The 20322-nt window shown below is 36.0% G+C and overlaps 1 protein-coding gene across 2 annotated transcripts in view; it reads left to right on the top strand.

The window, feature by feature from the left end:
• Positions 1 to 20322, top strand: part of MYO16 (myosin XVI) — a 596349-nt gene that overhangs the window by 545285 nt on the left and 30742 nt on the right. For both annotated transcript variants that reach the window (XM_066236132.1, XM_066236131.1), the window contains exons 33-34: positions 994 to 1152; positions 15615 to 15706. In XM_066236132.1, the coding sequence (XP_066092229.1) occupies positions 994 to 1152; positions 15615 to 15706 (251 nt within the window). The remainder of the gene's footprint in view (positions 1 to 993; positions 1153 to 15614; positions 15707 to 20322) is intronic.

Raw genomic sequence — 20322 nt, 5'->3', positions numbered from 1 at the left:
CTTCTGTGTTTGCACATTTCAGAGCACTCAGTTTGGGACATACTGTAAACATTTAGGTAATCTTGTTGGGGTATAGAATACAGAGGTAGAGATTTGAAGTTTAGTATTCTTTAATGGTTACTAACACATTTTATAATGAGGTTGAAAATGTATCTCTTATTTTATTCCAGATCTGTTAGATTGCTTCAGCTCTACTTATTTTAATAATTCAGAAAACTCCTGAAACATAACTATTGCAATATTATTAAGAAATAGCCTTCTTCAGTAGGCAAGCTATAATGTTAAGTTATTTGAACTATGATATCAAAAATTCTGTACAGGCCCTGGTTGGTTGGCTCAGTGGTAGAGCATTGGACTGGCATGTGGATGTCCTGGGTTCGATTCCTGGTCAGGACATGCAGGAGAAGTGCCCATCTGCTTCTCCAACCCCCTCTCCTGCTTCTTTCTCTCTCTCACTCTCGCTCTCTTTACCTCCTGCAGCCATGGTTCAGTTGGAGTGAATTGGCCCTGGGTGCTGAGAATGGCTCCATGGCCTCCACTTCAGGTGCTAAGAAGAGTTCAGTTGCTGAGCAACAGAGCAATGCCCCAGATGGGCAGAGTATCACCCTCTAGCAGGCTGGTTGATTGGATCCCGGTTGGGGCAAATGTAGGAGTCTATTTCTCTGACTCCCTCTCTCTGAATAAATAAAACAAAAAACAAAAAACAAATCTGTACAGATATGTTAGAAAATAACAAATTATCAAATTTATTTTCACACACTTAGTTTAACAATGTTTGTTGAATATTTTGAGGTCATTATGTTTAACCATGCTTTGGTAAAATTTGGTGAATATTTTGTAGGCCATACATTTGATTAAGTATTGTTACTAAGTTATTTTAAATGTAATTCATGTTTGATTTGATAAGTTGTATTGTTCCCTTTCAATATTTTATTCAACTTATTCAGTGTATTTTAGCAGGAAAAAAAAAATCTTTCCTGCAATTTATTTTAGGTTTTGAAACTAACATGAACCTAAGTAGCCGAGATGATCCTGGAACATCAGAGATTTCAACGGAGACTCAAGATAGAAATGCAAATAACCATGGAATCCAATTATCTAATTCACTCTCTAGTGCTATCACTACTGAAAATGGAAATTCTGTCTCAAATGGTAAGTTCTTTTTAAATTCAAAATTAAATAGTTAAGTTTTAAGTTGTATCAACTTTCTACAGAGATACATTGTTATTAACTTAATTAGGGTACTCCTAAGCTGGCCTTTGCCAGTACTTGGTATTTTGTGGAAGAGCCACACTCAAGGGGCCAAAGAGTTGCATATGGCTCACGAGCTGTGGTTTGCCAACCACTGCTGTAGGGTATATTGTCAACACCTGATAGGTTAAATTAAAGAATTATAATTGTATTCAGTGTTAGATGACTTTTCAGAGATATTTAGGAAATAGTTGGTGTATGAGAACCAGTGTAAAATAATACTATATTAAGCAGAAGGAGAAGATAGATGCACTAATAATATTTTTAATTAAACCAGCTGACTCAGTAGATAGAAAGTCTGCACAGCACGTGGATATCCCAAGTTCAATACCCAGTCAGGACACACAGAAGAAACAACCATCTGCTTCTCTTCCCCTCCTTTTCTCCTCCCGCAACCAATGGTTCAATTGATTGAGCGTTGGCCCCAGGTACTGAGGATAGTTCAGTTGGTCCCAGCTCATCAGCCTCAGGCACTAAAAAAAGCTCGGTTGATTCAAGCATTGGCCCCAGACAGGGGTTGCCAGGATACATCCTGGTCAGGGTGTGTGCAGGAGTCTTTCTCACTATCTCCTTTCCTCTGACTGAAAAAAAAAATCATTTTTCTTTTCATACTGAAAAAATGTGAAGGATAATAATATTGAAGGCATGATAAATGCCAAACTTGTTTTAAGTATTTTGTTTAAGTGTATCAGTATGTCATTTAGAAATTGGCTTGACCATGTGTAACCAAAACTTGTCTAATCATAGCTTAAACAAATAAGTTATTTCTCTCACACATAAAAGAAGTCCAGGATTCCTAATAGTGGCTAATGGGAAGATTCAAACCAACCCTTTTCTGAAAACATTCAAAAGAGTCAGACAAAACTTTCTTTATTTGTTCAATCTGATTCAGTACACTAAGCAAATACTAAGACAGTAAGACACTGAGAAGGGACTGAAAACGTGGGTATGGAATGCAATGGAGGCCATGCGAAGAGCCCTACATATTCTAGGCTTCTCTCCAAAGGGTGCTTAGGGCACTCACCTACTGAAGACTAGGCTGTGCTTCTGACTATCACCTAAGATTGTGGGGACAGACTAGGTCTAAGGTTTGCCAAGGCCATGGGATGGGATCTTAAAATGTACATCCTAAGGGTTATGTGAATCAGAATCAGGAACATCAGCTGATTTTGGTGGTGAACCATCTCAATCCAACTTTAGGAACTGACATGACCTACAGGTAGCTGGAGAGTGGGGGGGATGTATATGTGTTCCAATTACAGCATCCTACGCTCAATTCAATACATAGTAAAAAATAACCAGGCACGAAATAAGCTGAAAATTATAAGCAGAAATAGCAGTAAATTGCAATATATCCATGGGTGCTCAAAAGATTAGAGTTCAAAAGCACATACTTTAAAATAAGTATGTTTACTATGCCCAAGGAGATAAAAGATTGAGAAGCTCAGCAGAAATGAGAAACCATAAAAATGTGCCAAATGGAAATTCTGGAATTAAAAAGTACAGTAATAAAATTAAGTACAATGGAGGATGAGTTTAAAGTTAATTAGACACAGTCATTTAAAAATAAAAACCTAGAGGTCCTGGCCAATTGGCTCAATGGATTGAGTGGCATCTTGGCATGCCAACATTGTGGGTTTGATGCCCGGTCAGGGCACATACAAGAAGCAATTAATAAGTGCATCACTAAATGGAACAACTAAGTAGAACAAAGAGTTTATGCCCCCCCTCTTTTTCTCTTTCTCCCCTACTCCCCAAATCAATGGAAAATAATTTTTAAATAAAATAAAATAAAATAAAATAAAAACCTGGGGAAGTGAAAGATAAGTAAAAAAATATCCAGAATGAGACACAAACAAAAGAGAAGAATGGAAATTCCAGGAAATGGTTTAGAGTCATAAAGGATACAGTCAGGGAGACGGATGATTAGAATCCTAGGGAAAGAAGAGAAGATACATGGGCAAGAGAAAAGATTCGGTGAGAAATGTTAAGAGAATTTCTCACTCTGACAAAAGCATCAGGAAACAGATTTGAGTTGTCAGTTTCCTATAAAGTTCGACATACACTTTCTATATGACCCACCAATCCCACCCCTGGGTATTTACACAAGAGAAATGAATACACTGTCCACACAAACACCTGTATGCAAATGCTTGTGGTACCTTTATTCATAACCACCTAACACTGGAAATTAAGTGTTCTTCAGCTGGTGACTTGATTGTATTAGTTACCTATTGCTATATAAAAATTACCCCCCAGAACTTAGAGGCTAAATACAACAAACAGCTATTATTTTGATGTTTCTTTGGGTCAGGAATCTGGACATGACTGAGCTGATGTCTTGTCCTAAGTCTAAGGCTTGTGCCTTAGTTACAAGGTGCCTTGTGAGGCAACGATCAGCTCCCATCCAAAATGATAGTCATCTTGATGTTTGATTGACAGATGGTCCATTTTTAAGATCCCTCATATGGCTCCTGGCAGCCTCAAAAGATCCACTTTCCAGCTCACTCACATGAGCTTCTCCATAAGGGTGGCCTCCCAACAGGACAGCTGGCTTCCCTCAGAGCAAGCAATCTATATGACAGTCAGAAAGAAAAACCACAATGGAAGCCACAGTCCTTACACAGCCTATTCTTAGAGGGGATATCTAGCACTTCTCCATTCGGTTTGTTAGAAGCAAGTTATATATTCAGTACACTAGAGAGGCAGCGATTACATAGGTGTGAGTGCTTAGAGGTGGGCTTATTTAGGGCCAATTTTTTTCGGTTGACCAGCAGCACATGGAAAAACTCTTCAATAAAAAACCATGAAACACGATTATATATGACACAGTGGATGGATCTCAAACACATTATACTGAGTGAAAAAAGTTAGACTCTTAAAAGACTAGAAGTGTAATTCCATATATCTGACATTTCAGAAAAGACAAAACTATAGGGAAGAATACATGAGTGGTTGCCAAGATTGGGTATAGCCGGGAGGCAGAGGATGGATTGCTCTCCTAGTCAGTTCGGGCTGCTATAACAAAATGCCACAGGCTGGGTGACTTACAAACAGCAGAAATTGATGGCTCACATTTCTGGAAGATGGAATTCCAAGGTCAGGGTGCCATCATGGTCGGGTTCCAGGGAGGGCCCTCTTCCAGGTTGCAGACTGCTGACTACCCACTGCTATGTTCTCATGTGGCAGAAGGGGCAAGGAAGCTCTGTGGGGACTCTTTGATAAAGGCACTAATCCCATTCATGAGAACTCCACCCTCATGGCCTAATGTCCTTGCAAAGGTCCCATCTTCACATACCCTCACCTTGGGGATTAGAATTTCAACATGAGCCGGTAGGGGCAAGGGATACACACATTCAGACCATTGTAAACTGCAAAGGGCCATGTAGTTCTATTGAAAAACAGGAATGCGTGTGTTCCCATAAATTTATTGATGTGTACAATTAATAAGGGTGAATCTTTCTGTCTCTAAATGTGACTTTGGTAAAAATAAAAAAGAAAATATGCAAAACCTGAGTAAATTAAATAAAAAGAAAGCCACTCCTAGGCGTATCAGTGGTAAAATAAATACCACTTTAAAAGCAGCCAAAAGTGAGAAAGCAATCAATGAACTAAGGTGTCGCAATGAAAAACTAATGATTGATTCTTCTTATCTTTCTCCGTTCCTGTCTGTCTGTCCCTATCTATCCCTCTCTCTGACTCTCTATCTCTGCCAAAAAAAAAACAACCCAATTAACTTCAAAGGAGCAGCAATTAAAGTCTCAAGACAATGAAAGACATATTTAACATGCTCAAATAAAATAACTGCCAATCTCAAATTTTATAAACAATAAAAAGCTCCTGTAAGAATGAAGGGAAATTAGGATCATTATAGAAAAAATAAAAAATTGTAAGAATTAAACACAGGCAGACCAAAAATGTTTAGAGATTCAAAGAGGAATAAAGAATAATTTTTAAAAGTTAGTGAGGTCAGGAGGGGGTAGAAGAACAATAGTTAATCCAGCTAGCAGGTAATAATTTTAAAGATCACCATTGAAAAATACTAGTGGAGAGTATAATTCCCAAACTAATAGAAAAGGTAAAATAGAAAGTCAATCAACCCAAAAGATGGTGGAAAAAAAGAATGAAATAAGAATATCTGAAAGGTAAGATAAATACAAAGGTCTTCAGTGGTAGATAAAAAAAATATATGAAAACAGTTAAACTTAATTGAATCCCATTAAACTTTGAAAGACTCTTACCTTGTAAGTGCACATTAGAAATAAAATGCGTAGTATATTTTAAAGCCCAAGATTTCTAAAGAACATATAAAACATGAGGGTACTGGAAGCTTTAATGTAAAGAAATAGAAAAGAAAAAGACCACACAAATATTTTAAAACAACAATTCTCATCTATTTGGAAAATAAAAATTGTATCTCTGTTACATACACACATATGCATGTGCACACATATAATTTTAACTAATTACTATAAAATGAAACAGAATTTGTGGAATGCTGCTAACCTCTTAATCAATGGAAATTTATAGCTTTAGATATATTATTGAAAGCAAACAAAAGTTGAAAATCTGTAAAAAATGTTAGAAGTTGGAAACAAAACAACAAAGTAAACTTCAAGAAGAAGGAAGGGAAAGTGTAATAAAGATAAGGACATAAATTATTGGAAAATAAAACAACAAAGCAAAATGTTGGGTCTTTGAAAAAATTTTCTCTGAAACAATAAATTAATCCTCTTTCAAGGGCAATAGAGAAATAAAGAAAGTGGTTACGAAGATTCCATGCTAGGGATTGAAAGGGGGACCCACCACACATCTTGCAGAAACTAAAAAGTAAGAAGAGTATAGTGTTAACAGGCTTATGCCAGAATCAATTTGTAAATTTAGATCAGCAGATATATTTCTATTAAAAAAAAACCAAAACCTAACCAAAATGGGAAAAGAAGTAGGAAAACTAAATAATCATGTGGGTATTAAATTAATTTGTAAATGAATGCTTTTTTATAAGAAAAACTCTAAGCCCAAATGACTTTTCTGGTAAGTTCTCCCAAAATTCTAAGGATGAAATAATGTCAGTATTACACAAACTCTTCCAAAGACTAGGAATAAAGAAGGATAAGGAGAGGAAACTCTCCCCGCTTGTGCAAATAGCCACCTAATTTATGACAAACTTGATATTGCAAGACACGGGGGGCAGCATAATTCACTACTATCCACATGAGGAAATAAAATGAAATGACCCTACTACACACTGTTCACACAAAGTAATTCCTTGTAGATTATAGATCTAAATGTCAAGTATACAGTAAAATTTATAGAAGAAAATATAGAGAAATAACACTTTTACCTCAGAGGTAGGAAAAGAAAGAAATAAATTTTTAAACAGAAGAAAAGAGAATGCTAACTTTAAAGGAAAAAATATATATTTATAATATATAAATTCATATTTAGAGTTTACTTAAAAACAAAAAAAAAGATAACTGAACAGAAAAGTAGACAGGATATATTAATAAGCATTTTTTATAGGGTCAAAACTCACTAGTAATTAAAGAAATGCAAATTAAAATCCCAATGTGATCCTACTACACACCCTACAGAATTCACTGGCAAGGACGAGGAGTGAAGGGACTACCACAGAGTCAGGACATTGACTTATTTCATTCGGAGGAGAAAGAAGCCAATAGTAATTTGGTGAGAGAATAATGGGGGTTTCCAGGTAGCTGAGAGTGTTCTATTCCTTGACTTGTGTGACAGAGTTCCACAATTTAAAAATATTTGTGGAGAGAGAGAATGAGAGAGGAAAGGAGCTCTCAGAGTGGATTTTAGATGTCCAGGACTGTGGAACTCCATGGCCTTCTGAGGTTCAGACTCTGCCCTCCTACCTCTTACTGCCCCAAGGTCAGTTCTGGGGATGTCGTTTTTCAGCTGAGCAGACCAAAGATGTTCACTGCTGACCTACCAAGGAAGAAGGGGAGAATAGGATAAAGATTAGCCTACTATTTAATCACAAGTCACACTTTGAGACAGTCTGATTGTGGGTATTTGGTTGGGAAGATTTTGTTCAAGCTTAGCACCAAAGTCTCTGAAGAAATACTGTGGAATTGTTCTGTTGTCAGAGAGAGAGAGAGAGAGAGAGAAAGAGAGAGAGAGAAGGACCTCAAAGATATCAATAGAATTATTAGTATTTGGCTCACTAGAAGGAGGTTTTTGATGTAATGCGGGGGTGTGGGGAGATGGTGATACTTGTAAAATACAGAAGGACTTTTAGACCAGTAATAAAGACATAAAGAGGAAAAAAAATGCAGTTGCCAAAAATTTATTACCACTAAGAATTGACATGAGTTCTGCAAAGAGTGATACAGGATCCCAAAGTATTGACCTTTCTTAATGTTTTCTCTTCAATGACTTTAGCAGCTTTCTTAAAAATATATATTATTGGCCCTGGCCAGTTTGCTCAGTGGTAGAGCGTCGGCCTGGCATGCAGGAGTCCCGGGTTCAATTCCCAGCCAGGACACACAGGAGAGGCGCCTGTCTGCTTCTCCACCCCTCCCCCTCTCCTTCCTCTCTGTCTCTCTCTTCCCCTCCCGCAGCCAAGGCTCCATTGGAGCAAAGTTGGCCCGGGCGCTGAGGATGGTTCTGTGGCCTCTGCCTCAGGCGCTAGAGTGGCTCTGGTCACAACAAAGTGATGCCTCGGATGGGCAGAGCATCGCCCCCTGGTGGACGTGCCGGTTGGATCCCAGTTGAGTGCATGCGGGAGTCTGTCTGACTGCCTCCCCATTTCTGGCTTCAGAAGAATACCAAAAAAATATATATAAATATATATATTTATATATATATAATATATAAATATATATATTATTCAAATGGCATTTATAATTTTATGCAGGTTATAAAATTTATACATCCTCTTTGTAGCAGTCTGGAAAACACAAGAAAGAATAAAAACTACTATCAATTCTATTATTCAGAAATATTTTAAACATGTCTAGTATTCCACTGTGTTGAATTTTATTTTTTTACATAAATATATGTGCATGTTTACATAATATATTTGGTTCTGTTTTTATGAAGTTTGAGTTATATCATACATAAAGTTTTAATAATATACTTTTCCCCCCTTAAGAATATCATGTAATTTATCTCTATGTCAACAGATCTGCACTGTTTACAGCTAGCCATTAATGGTACTCAATGCATAGCATTCTGTCATCTAGAACTATTACAATTTAAAGACTTTATTTATTCAATTTTTTTTCTCAGAAAGGAGAGAGACGGAGGGAGGGGAAGAGGGTGAGAGAGAGAGAGAGAAGGGGGAGGAGCAGGAAGCATCAACTCCCACATGTGCCTTAACGAGGCAATCCCAGGGTTTCGAACCGGTGACCTCAGTGTTCCAGGTTGATGCTTTATCCCACTGTGCCACCAGAGGTCAGGCCTAGAACTATTACAATTTAAAATAACCAAGTCCTATTTGTTGGATGTTAAAATTATCTCCCTATTTTAGACCCTTAAAATAATAATGGCTATTACTCTAACTTGATTAAAATAGGCATTTTGTAAAACTTTTCATGTTAATGTGTAATGTTCAGATCTATGTGTTTGTTGGGATAAAAATATTCAGGTATAATATTTTTTAAAAAATTACTTTCTGAAATCTCTGAAGATATCCCTTTATGAGCTGGTAAGTATAACAAAAACACTGTATGCCCTTATATTCAAATTGAATATTCTAAAACAATAACAATGAAATAGTAGTAACAGCAATAGGCATCAAGTATGTGATAAAATATTTCACAAAAGTTGTATATATATAGCTAGAAAGAAGGTAAGTAATATTTTTACTTGCAAGTTGGGGTATTTTAAAGATAACCACTTAATAAAAAAAGAGAAAATTTAAATACATTAGAGTGATCAAAACTAAATATATAATATTTTAGAAAGATGACCATATACCCATTATTACTTTTGCTAAAATTTCACTTGAAACCATTTTCCCTAGCTCACCTACTATAAAGAAAGAGAAAATAGCCTGACCTGTGGTGGCGCAGTGGATAAAGCGTCAACCTGGAAATGCTGAGGTTGCTGGTTCTAAACCCTGGGCTTGCCTGGTCAAGGCACATATGGGAGTTGATGCTTCCAGCTCCTCCCCCCCTTCTCTCTCTCTGTCTCTCTCTCCTCTCTCTCCCTCTCTGTCTCTCTCCCTCTCTCTCCTCTCTAAAAATAAATAAATAAAATAAAATAAATTAAAAAAAAAAAGAGAAAATAGAGCTTCATTTCACCAAAACATTTAATTTGTGTTTTGATTCAATAAGTAAAAGCTATGGCTTAAGAAATTACACTAGCAAACTAAATACAAAAATATGACTCTTACTCTACATATCAAAATAAAACTAAAAAGCCAATGAAACAAACAACAACTGCTGTAGAGCAAAAATAGAAAGTTTTGTGAAATACATTTCTTGAACTTAATAATAAAAAATTATGTCTTTAGGAATATCAAACCTCTAAACCTTAACAGAGTATACTTTCACACTTTCAAACCCTAGAACACAGATTTATGTCTTTTCCCTTAAATGCTTATAGGATTACGATTTTTAAATAAGGCTGTAAGACCACTTGAAAATCTCAAGAGTTATATATACAAAAGGAAAATTATTTCAAATGTATTTTTAATTTTTCAAAGCCACTTGACACATTTAACTTGATCTACTTTGTGAATACCATGAACTTCTGGATTCCTAAAGCCTTCCTATGAGTATTAAAATACCTGGCACAGTGCCCTGGGTACTTAGGCACTCGGAAGGCCTTTACTGATTAAGACACTGTTGCATATTACATATGAACCTGTAAATCCTTTTCAAGGGACAAAGTCAGAAAATTTCTCCTATTCAGTATGATAAAAATTAAACAAATATTACACATGTGCAACACATGATATATTCATGATCATTACAGTTCTTAAAGCAGTTATTAATACTGATTCATAATTCACAATGTACAATCAATGTGCTTTCTAAACAAAGACACAAGATGGAAATGAATGTTTAAAATAACTTGAAGTTCTAATTGAATCAGAAACAGTGTTATTTTTCTAGGAAATTATTTCTCTCTTGAATGCCAGTATCTGCATGCTACCTCTGCTTCCCAGAAATAATTATCTGTTTGTTCATTTGCTGAAATATAGTTATGTGTGGGTAATTATAGCTATCACTTACTTTAATTGCCATCCTTTTACTGATGTGAACACAGACTTAGATCTTTTTTGTATACTTAATTATTCCCTGGACTTGTGGTTATTTATCATTAGATTAGAGAACAGTTTTTTAGTATTAGAACATCTTACTTATAGCAAAAAGAAAATTGTGAATATAAAGATGTCTATTTTGTGAGGAAATATAGATATTAAAAAAATTCTAACTAAGACAGTTTATGTTCAGTATTGTCTTCTTTCTTGCTGCTCAATAAATATACAGTTTATTCCTGGACATTAGGAAAAATGGCAAATAAATAATACAGTTATTATATATATATGATTTTTTACACTTTCTATTCTGTGAAGATTATCTCTTTTTATTTGCATAATGTTTATCTTCAGTGGACAGCAAGAATTATCGGTGGTAGTAAAGGGATTTCCACAGGGAAGGCCTGGGTGAGACCCTTTGCAGGACCAGGGGCTCTGCATTCTTTACCTAGACTCCAACATGATATTAAATTTAGTGCCATTGTAGCAGCAAACCACATTGACTCTGGGAATATCAAGTGTTCCTTTCATTAGCTATGCCTCAAGATAGATCCAGACCATTGACAAAGGAGCCTCAGACAGGAGCCTATGAAATATATTCATATGTACTTTTTACAACATCACTTTGTTTATGGGAATTTATAGATTCTTTGGAACTCATACTGTGGTCTGACTCAAAGGCGAGCTGCCAGAGGAAGCAAGCCTTCACTTGACAATCTGGACTATTGTGCGATTATCTATTTTGAGCAACAGAAGGTAGCTTTGCAAAGAAAGCGAGCTCCTCAGGCATTTAGAAAGCCCTGCCCCACTCCTCCTTCAAGTTAAAAATATTTTGAAGTCATACTGTGTAATTTCTAATTTGGATATTATTTAATTAAATTTCCTTCAGTGTGGTTGACAGTCAGGGTTGAATATGGCTGGATTGAGATGCTGAAGCTCAGTTCCCTTTCCTCTGTTACAGAGTACACTGTTGGCCCATCATCAGTCTCACGTTCCTGGAGTCAGTCTTCATTCCCTTTTTCTTGCCTCTTATACCAATACATTATTTAATACTCTTGCTGGTTGTACGTACAAAGCCTGCAAAGGGTCAAGTGGAAAAATACAAGATTGGTACTGCTAACTTCGGTTTCCTACCAGTGTTGTGTTGATCCTGTTTGCCTGAGACCAGACCCCAACTCTAATGCTTATTACCCCTGTGACCATGAGCAAATTATTTAATGTTTCCAGCTCGTAGTTTTCTCATCTGAAAAATGAGTATTACCAAAAGATTGCCCCATAGGACTGTTTTGAGTATTTAGTATGATGAGACCAGCACAAAGTTAGTGCCCATTAAATATTGCCTCATACACAGCTATCATAAATATCTTAGATTCTTCAGAACTAAAAGATCCTTGACGATTTTTCCAAGAAAGGCAAACATTTTATGTATGAGGCAGAGGAAGCAATGAATTAATTTCTCCAAGATTATACAGAATTCAATGCTAGAAATCATTGCCTTGTGACTTTTTAACATATAGACCCAAATATACACATATGTACAGCCAAACAGGCATATCATTCTGATGGGCTACCCTGGTATGTAGGGCAATGACAGTCATTGCAATTTGGAGCCTCTCAAATTAATAGAAGTTAGGATATGTGAATAAAGTTCAGGGGAAGGATCTGTTTTATCCTTAGGTTGGAAGATTCAAAATGATATAAAGGGCAGAATGGCAGGAGGTAGCCTAGTGAAAGCCAGATGCACATAAGTCAGTCAAAGCATTTATTAAGCACCCATTGCATGCAAACCTTGTGCTTTATATGCATGGGAGTGACAGGAACTCTAAGCAACTCATGGTGTGCTCTTTGTGAGCACATACTTAAAATGAGAGAAAATGCATAAAATGTTGACAATGCATATTGAGAGATCACAAAATTGGGCAGCCAGTGACCAAGTGTCAAATTCAACTACATAAAGAATGTTTCTCAATTGCCTTCTTATAGGAGCGGAGATTATTATGGGCTAGGATAGTTAAGGGCATTTTATGGTGAATGTTGAAATTTTCAAAACAAATAGGATTTAGATGAGAAAGAAGGGAGCACCTTTCATTGAAGAAAATTTACTGCACAATGTCTTTTTGGCTGGGACATGAATGCGTTGCTTTGACAGAATAGTCAAATAAATAAGATAGGAAAGAAAGTGTTAAGAGTGTACTACAGGGCATTGAATGCCAGTTTAGAGAGTGTCACTAAAAGGGATGTTCTTGTTTGGAGGGGGCACTTTATACTATTTTGGAGAAACTTATCTGATTGCATTATTCAGGGTAAACAATGGAACAAAAACTATTAAGTTAGAAGTACCAAGTTTGTATTCCTTCACTTGAACCTTGACTGGCAGTGTAATCCAGCAAGAGTTTTGGAGAATATATTGGTAAAAGAGAAAAGAAAAAGGGAGTGAAGGATGACTACAAGAATTTGAGATGAAAGAAGGAGAAAAGTGCTCTTTTTAACAAAAAAGAGGAGATTCTAAGAAGATGTTTTTTCTGTGGGTAGGATTTGGAGTTCAAGAGCTGAGAGGAATTCTGACTGTAGACAGTTGCTACAGAAATTAGAATTATAGTTTTGGAGTTTAGTCGAGGATTCCAAAGTGAAATGATAGGAAAGACAAATTTTGGAAGCTTAGAAAATGGGATGTTTTATAGCATCTGAGGAAAAAGTATGAATAAAAATGAGAACAAAAATATGACCACAAAGCCATGCAGAGTACCAAACTTTGAGAAATATAGCTTGAGAAGAAAAGACACAGGTACAGAATAGGTGGTCGAGCCTGCCCTGTGGTGGTACAGTGGATAAAGCGTCGACCTGGAATGCTGAGCTTGACTGGGCTAGCCCAGTCAAGGCACATATTGGAGTTGATGCTTCCTCCTCCTCCCTCTTCTCTCTTTCTCTCATCTCTAAAATGAATAGATTTTTTAAAAATGTTTTTTAAAAAAAGAATAGATGGTTGCAGAGGTAGTGCAGATATCCAATTTCATCGAAACCAAGAAAGAAATGGAGTTAAAGATCAGGGAAGACATAAAAAGAGAATCCAATCCCCACTGCTGTTAACTAAACAAATTTGGGTTCCCATAAAATGACAGGGAATTTTATTCTAACCAGCAGATTCTGATTAACCATATAAGACGCAGTGTCAGAACCACCCTTTGTAGTCTGCCCTGTTCTCTTTGTAGAAGACTTTAAGTAAACCCATTCGGCTCTGCGTGTAGACTTCATGATCTCAGAGTCTCATATTTGTTCAAAGTCACTTTACAGATTTTAAGGGGCTGAATCCGTACCATAATCATTGAGACTGTCTTAAAAGATATTTCTCCTGAGCATCCTGGGAAAGATTTAATTTACAAAGCTCTGAGCAGGACTACATAAGGAGGGAGGGCAGAGACTCCTCCCCTTGCCTGGACCATGGATCAAGGCAGATCATTTTAAAAAATAGATTACAACCTTATTTCTCTGCCTCAGATTCCTGGTTTCAGTAAAATGTCCAGTGAACCAGACTCATTAGAAGTAGACACCTGTCTTGCTTGTGTCTGTCGGCCCTTTGTCCCCCCATCTTTAACACTCCTCCTTCCCATGAGCCCCGAACCCTTTGCTGTTCTCTGCTCCCTGGACATATTGCCAACTATCTGCTGATCCTGAAATTGGACCTTGTGCTCAATCTTAGCTTTCCATGTTCCCTCCACGTGTTTCGATTTCAGATCACTCTAACACTAACTGCTTTCCCACATCTGCTATCATGGTCTCTAATATAATATTTCTCTAGTCAGCTGAAGATATTGCTGTTGCTTATGGCAGGGATCCATTTTCCAACATATGACCGCCAACCATAGGTGCCTCAGTTTTCAGGTGCTGGCTCAAGACTGCCCAGTCTCAATGAGGCTATACTTTCCACATAAAGTATATATTTGTATACATCACAGGAAGATCAGTTGGGAGGCCTTGTTATGTGACAAAAATATTTTGTGGATTTCCCTGAGCAACTAACTCTGCTACAATTGGAAAAAATGTGCAATGATTTTCTAATGATTTTAATTTAGGAATTGTGCATATGTTTAATCAGTTATACCATACTGGCCAATTATGATTTCAGATGAAAGTAGCAATCACTTCAGAATTTGAAGTTCTCTGGGTTGAACTCATTCTATTGGGTAGTAGTTTCTTTTTTTTATCTATTCATCTTCATTAAGAAGTCACTTGTGATTATATTGATCCTTTTTTCATGATGGTTCTCAGCCAGGGATGATTTTGCTTCCCAAGGTATGTTTGGCAATTTCTGGGGACATTTTTTTTTCACTCTGGCATCTGGGGTAGAAACTAGGGATGCCGCTAAAAGCCTGTGATGCACAGGACCGCACCCACAGCAGAGAATTATATAGCCCAAAGCATCAGCATTCTGCTTCTGTAATAAGGTATAATTAATAAAACCCTTTGGTTCCTCTTAGGAGCTTGTATAGTCCTTGGAAAGGGAGATGAATTTCTTCAAACTCTCCTATTTATTTTATATAGTAGTCTGTTGTGGATAGAGAGCTACCCCAAACTTTCTTCATGGAATCCAACCCAATCACTTTCCTCCATTTGTATATAAAATGAACTATAGTCTATAGAATTTATCTGACACCTAATTGTTTCTTACATGTTTTCTAATCCCTTCTACGCACCACTGCCACCCCACAAATGACATACAAACTCTGTCTTCTGTAGCAACCCAAGTAACCCATTTACTTTCTGGTGTCCATACACTTCTCTTCCCCCACTGATGTTTCATCAAACAGTTTTCTGTTTCCAGAAAAGTTTTCCTTCTCCCCTCCAATACTTCTTTGCTGAACTTGACTCATTTTTGCACCATAATGACATATTTCTCCACTATCATTTTATCTCACTTGCCAGTATATTTATTCTTTCATTAAATGGAACTGCAGCGGTACTTTGTTTTCCCATATTTTCCTGGAAAATTTTTACTATTCAGTTAGTGCTTAACTGATGGTCATTTCAATCCATAAAAATATAACAATTTTAGTTTATTACAGTAAGTGCACAACTTATTTAATTCAGGGAAAGGACACACAATTTAACTGCTTTCTGTTGACCTCAATAGGTTTACCCGAAGAAGAGGGATTCTCCAGGTTGTCTGTGAGCGGGACAGCAACCTCAACATTTCAGAGACACAGAGAGAGTCACACTACTCAGGTAATGATCCCTGCATAGTCGTATCAGTCATAATAACTTAAATTAAATTATGGTAAGAGATTCATTAAAGTATGACCAAGAACATAGATTTATTTACTGGACTAGAGAAGGGAGTTGCTCTAACTCTGCCCTAAGTTTCTTCAACTCAACAGTCTTCTGTCTCTTCTACCTCAACTGATGCTGGTTTTTCTACTGGTTTCAAAAATCATATTTTTCTCATTCAAATAAATATTAATAAATGGTTTTAAATAAAATATTGTATACATAATTTATGTTGTAGTATTTTAAAATCACTGTCTGGAGAAGATGATAATAAATTTACTGAATGATGTTAATATGTTTCCCACATTTGACCTCAGCTAAAATAGGGGAACTTTAAGTGACAATCAATGGAAATAAAATGTTTCCACACTTGTGGTTTTATAGCATGCCATTATATCTCAGCTACTGCTTCCAAATGCTATCTAATCCAAATTCAGTTACAATATGACATATGATTAGAGCCCAGTGAAATCAAAATGAGCTGCCGTGCACAGAGCTGTGTTATTGATACAATGTGTTTCAGTGATTTTACATATATGCTTCATGTGTTTGGCCTGAAAAAGTTCACCAAAAAAAAAAAGATTTAATTTCAAGAAAAAAGAAAGCACTAGTCTTTTTAGAAATAAATAGGATTTATTCATATAAGTTAGTATTTTGCTATGTTGAATTTTAAAATGCTGTTTTCAATAATTATCTTCAAAAAGATGCTTATTCAAAGTGGTATACAAACAATAATATATCAGACTTTATTATTAATATATTCAACAGGATTCTTATTTTGTATGAAGTTACTGTACAATTTTTATTACATCAAATATCTGCATCAAAATCTTTTAAAATCTCAGTCGAGTATCCAGATGATTTTATGAAATTAAACTATCCAGCTAATGATTAGTTTGCATCAGTATATTTAACATGACGTAGTCATAGACTTATCATCAGATGAGATTTTTCTAAATAACGCTGATGCGGTAGTGAGAAAAATCAATACTTTTAATCTTAAAAATAAATCTCCTAGGAGGTAATCTGCTGAAATCATTTACACTGATATATAGGTACTGAAATAGAAAGAAAATGCTGATTGGTTACAATAATAGATTGTCCTAATCTCCCCTCTGCTCCTTAGAGATGCATTTACTTTACCTTGTAAGCATTACAGATGCTTCATCTAAGATAATTCACAGGGGACCCTACTTGTAATGAACACTCCTTTGATTTTTATTACCGGGTTGACTCCTGTGTATTAGAGCACAATGACAGCCCATCTGACATCCTTCCCAGGACTCCCACTACAACGTGGTTCATAGAGAAAAGGGTTAATATTGAAAGAAAGTACATAAACTAAGCATCTCTGTAACTTTTCCTCTGATCTTTCATCGACTTCACCAAGAAGCAAAGAGAGACGGGAAAGATCATCAGGAATAATTTTCCATTCCTAATTTTCAATGGAGGCTTGTTTTCAAATGCAAACATTTCTGCCTCCAGTTGTCTCACAATGCGTTTTATTCAAGGAAATGGGAAACCAGTCTCATTTGATTCCATGCAAAAGTGTGGGCATTCTTATGGTAGGACACATTCCTCACTGTTGAAAAGCTGTACAAGTTGTGTGAAACTATGTGTTTAATGGCCACATGTCTTTCAGCATAAATGCCTCTTGTGTGACATTTATAGAGGAAGTATGGACACATACAGGCTTATAGCATTTCAGATATTCTACTAATGCAATTAAATAGGAATTTTATAAAATCAGTTGCACTGATTGGACATGTTGCAGTAAAATTTAATTAACATCATGAATGATCTTAATAAACTCTCCTTAAGGAAGACAAAATGCATGGGCATTATTTTAGATAAAGAAAACAAGGAATAAATTTAGTAATTTGCCCAAGACTATAAGAAAAATTCACAGTCCACAGTTTGATGGATGTCAACATCATTTGTACTGTGTCTGCAAATGAACTTACCATAACCCATTAAAAGGAATGCAGAAGTTGTTCAGCTTTTTAATAAGATTTGGAGAATTTTTGGTTCAAGATAAAAATTCAAATAACCATAGTAGACACTTATGATTTGTTGGTGTTTGTTTTTTTTAACTGCAAGTCACATATTTAAGTTTCTCAACTACCATTGTGAAATTTTAAGGGGAGAAACTACCTTTTTCTCTCTCCTTTGACAACTAGACAAATACATGTGAGATGGGCTCAGTCAATCTATCCACCATGGCTTATGGAGTGAGAGACATATGATGGAAAGGACAGAATAGATGTCACGTGGGGGTCACATCTGGTAGTGGTGGCTCTCTCCAGTGGTAGTAGATGTGATCAGCATCTGTCTACTGACAGCCACTGTATCCTCCTTGGCTTATCCAATTTGCCAGATCTTTCCTTCTATCTTCATGTCATCCTTTTGCCTTCCAATAAAACTTCTAACTGTTAAGATGTCCCCGGTTAGATTTTATTGCTTACAAATAAGAGTTTTGACTGACACTAACTTGATAAATAGTAGCTACTTTCCTCATGGTACATTATATAAAAAATATAGTTTATGTTTGATTGCATCATGATTTTTATTTTATTAATTTGCAAAGTACAGTTTTCTATGAAAGTAGTAAAAATTGATTTTACTTAAAATATTTGAAAATTATAAAAACAGACATTTGCTGTATTGCAAATGTAGCTGAATTCATTCATGCTCCTTATGTAGAAGGTTTGGTAGGTCCGTGCTGTGAACCAAGATAAAATATTAATGACCTTCCAAGCACTCAGTATGAACAAAACCAGCAGTGAATGTGTGACATCCCGAAATTCCACATTCTGGCCCTAGAGGGGTGAGGTCTTTGTGACACATCCCAGTACCCAAATCTGGAACTGCACAGGTTGTAGAAGCCACTGCAGATTGGTTTTAGAATCCCACAGCATTTATAAAAGTAATGTGCTGTTTACCTACTTGATATTTTATGAGATGTAAAATTTGGTGCCATTTGGCATGATGCAGCCCCTTAGAAATAACTGAGCGGCAGAAGACTCAGCAGTGAATGAAATACGAAAACATCTTTCAACTCAGAATGACTTCTTAGCGGTTTTTTGCTGTGATTGCAATGCTCTACTGATGCAGAAGGCCAGGTAACCTGACCCAGGAAGCCCATGGATTATAAATAGAGCCAAAGCGTGAGCAGTGCAGGAGGGGTGTCCTAAAGCCAGGAGGGTATTGGATGGGGTTGGATAAAATAAACATTTAGTGCTTGCCCTTGGCAGAAAACGTTTAGTTGCACATCTGATTAGGGGTCCACACTTGACATTGAGAAGTGAGATGTTTTATTTTTTCATTTGAGCCTAGTTTATTTGTATTTGCATTCTCATTTCAACTTTAGTAACTTTGACTTCATGCCATTTTACTCCTCTCAGCTGTCTATTCTCCACAGTAATATTGTGTGGTTTATAATCTTTGGTTTTTATTATGGGCATTTATCATATCTCTTTGCCAAATCATTTTTATATTATTTTGTTTTTTAAAGAGCATAAAATTTTTATTAATATCTGTCAGATTCAAATGTTCGTTATAAGCAATCGTTGATTGTGTCTGATAAAATAGTGGTATTCCAGCACCCAGGAGCTTAATACACATCTAGCTCACTCCAGACACAGCTTCCAATGAAAGCCATAACATAATCAATGCGCAATTGATCCACATCAAGAAACAAATTGTTATGTGGTTCGTTTTACTGAATGATCAAAGAACCCTTTTTGTAATGTCACATATCAACAAAATGAAGAGTTACAGGGCACAGAATAAAACCCCATGCCTTCTTTTTATGTTCATCATATTTGTTCCATAAACTGCTTTTAAATATACTGTGCTGTGGAAAAAAAAGTGTGTGAGACAAAAATAAAAATAGACATTTTGTTTAATCATTAAGAAATAATTCTAATGCATATGGTAGGAAATAAACATTGGATAACCATCTCAAGAAGAACTATATCTACTTCATTTAGAAGCTATAAACAGAAGATCTATGTAGAAGCTCTTTCACACAGCTGAAGTTTCTGTGAATCAGTATTCACCACTCATGATGTCCATAATCTGTGCAAAAAAATAAAAGCAATGAATTAATTTGATGATATGAGTTAAATGGCAGCATTTTCAACAGCAAGAGGACATATCCTATAGAGCTATATAGAAAGTTAGAAACTTAAAAAAGACACCAAATTCTGTTTTGTACTTTTCCTTCATAAGATTGTATCATATATATATATATATATATATATATATATATCCTAAATGTATTCAAATACATAGTGTATTTCTAGTGAAGACATTGACTGTTATCAATGAAAATAATTCAATTTTAAATATGAGACCTCAGGCTTGAGATGTGTTTTCATAGAGGAGAAAGGTCTTTGCTATCTCTGCCTGCTCACCTTCCAGATGGGAGAGCTGACATTGACCAACACTACTGCATAACGGAGGGAGTAACAGTGCAGCTGAGAAAAATGTGGCTAGGTAAAAATTCTAGTTACCTTAAGAATTTCAATATTAATTCAATTTGTTTTTTAAAATTAAAGAAGATGTAAATA

The sequence above is a fragment of the Saccopteryx bilineata genome, chromosome 6 (genome assembly GCF_036850765.1).
Source record: "Saccopteryx bilineata isolate mSacBil1 chromosome 6, mSacBil1_pri_phased_curated, whole genome shotgun sequence".
NCBI classification, from domain to species: domain Eukaryota; kingdom Metazoa; phylum Chordata; class Mammalia; order Chiroptera; family Emballonuridae; genus Saccopteryx; species Saccopteryx bilineata.
The sequence above is the reverse complement of the archived record's forward strand: the minus strand, read 5'-3'. Positions and strand labels throughout refer to the sequence as shown.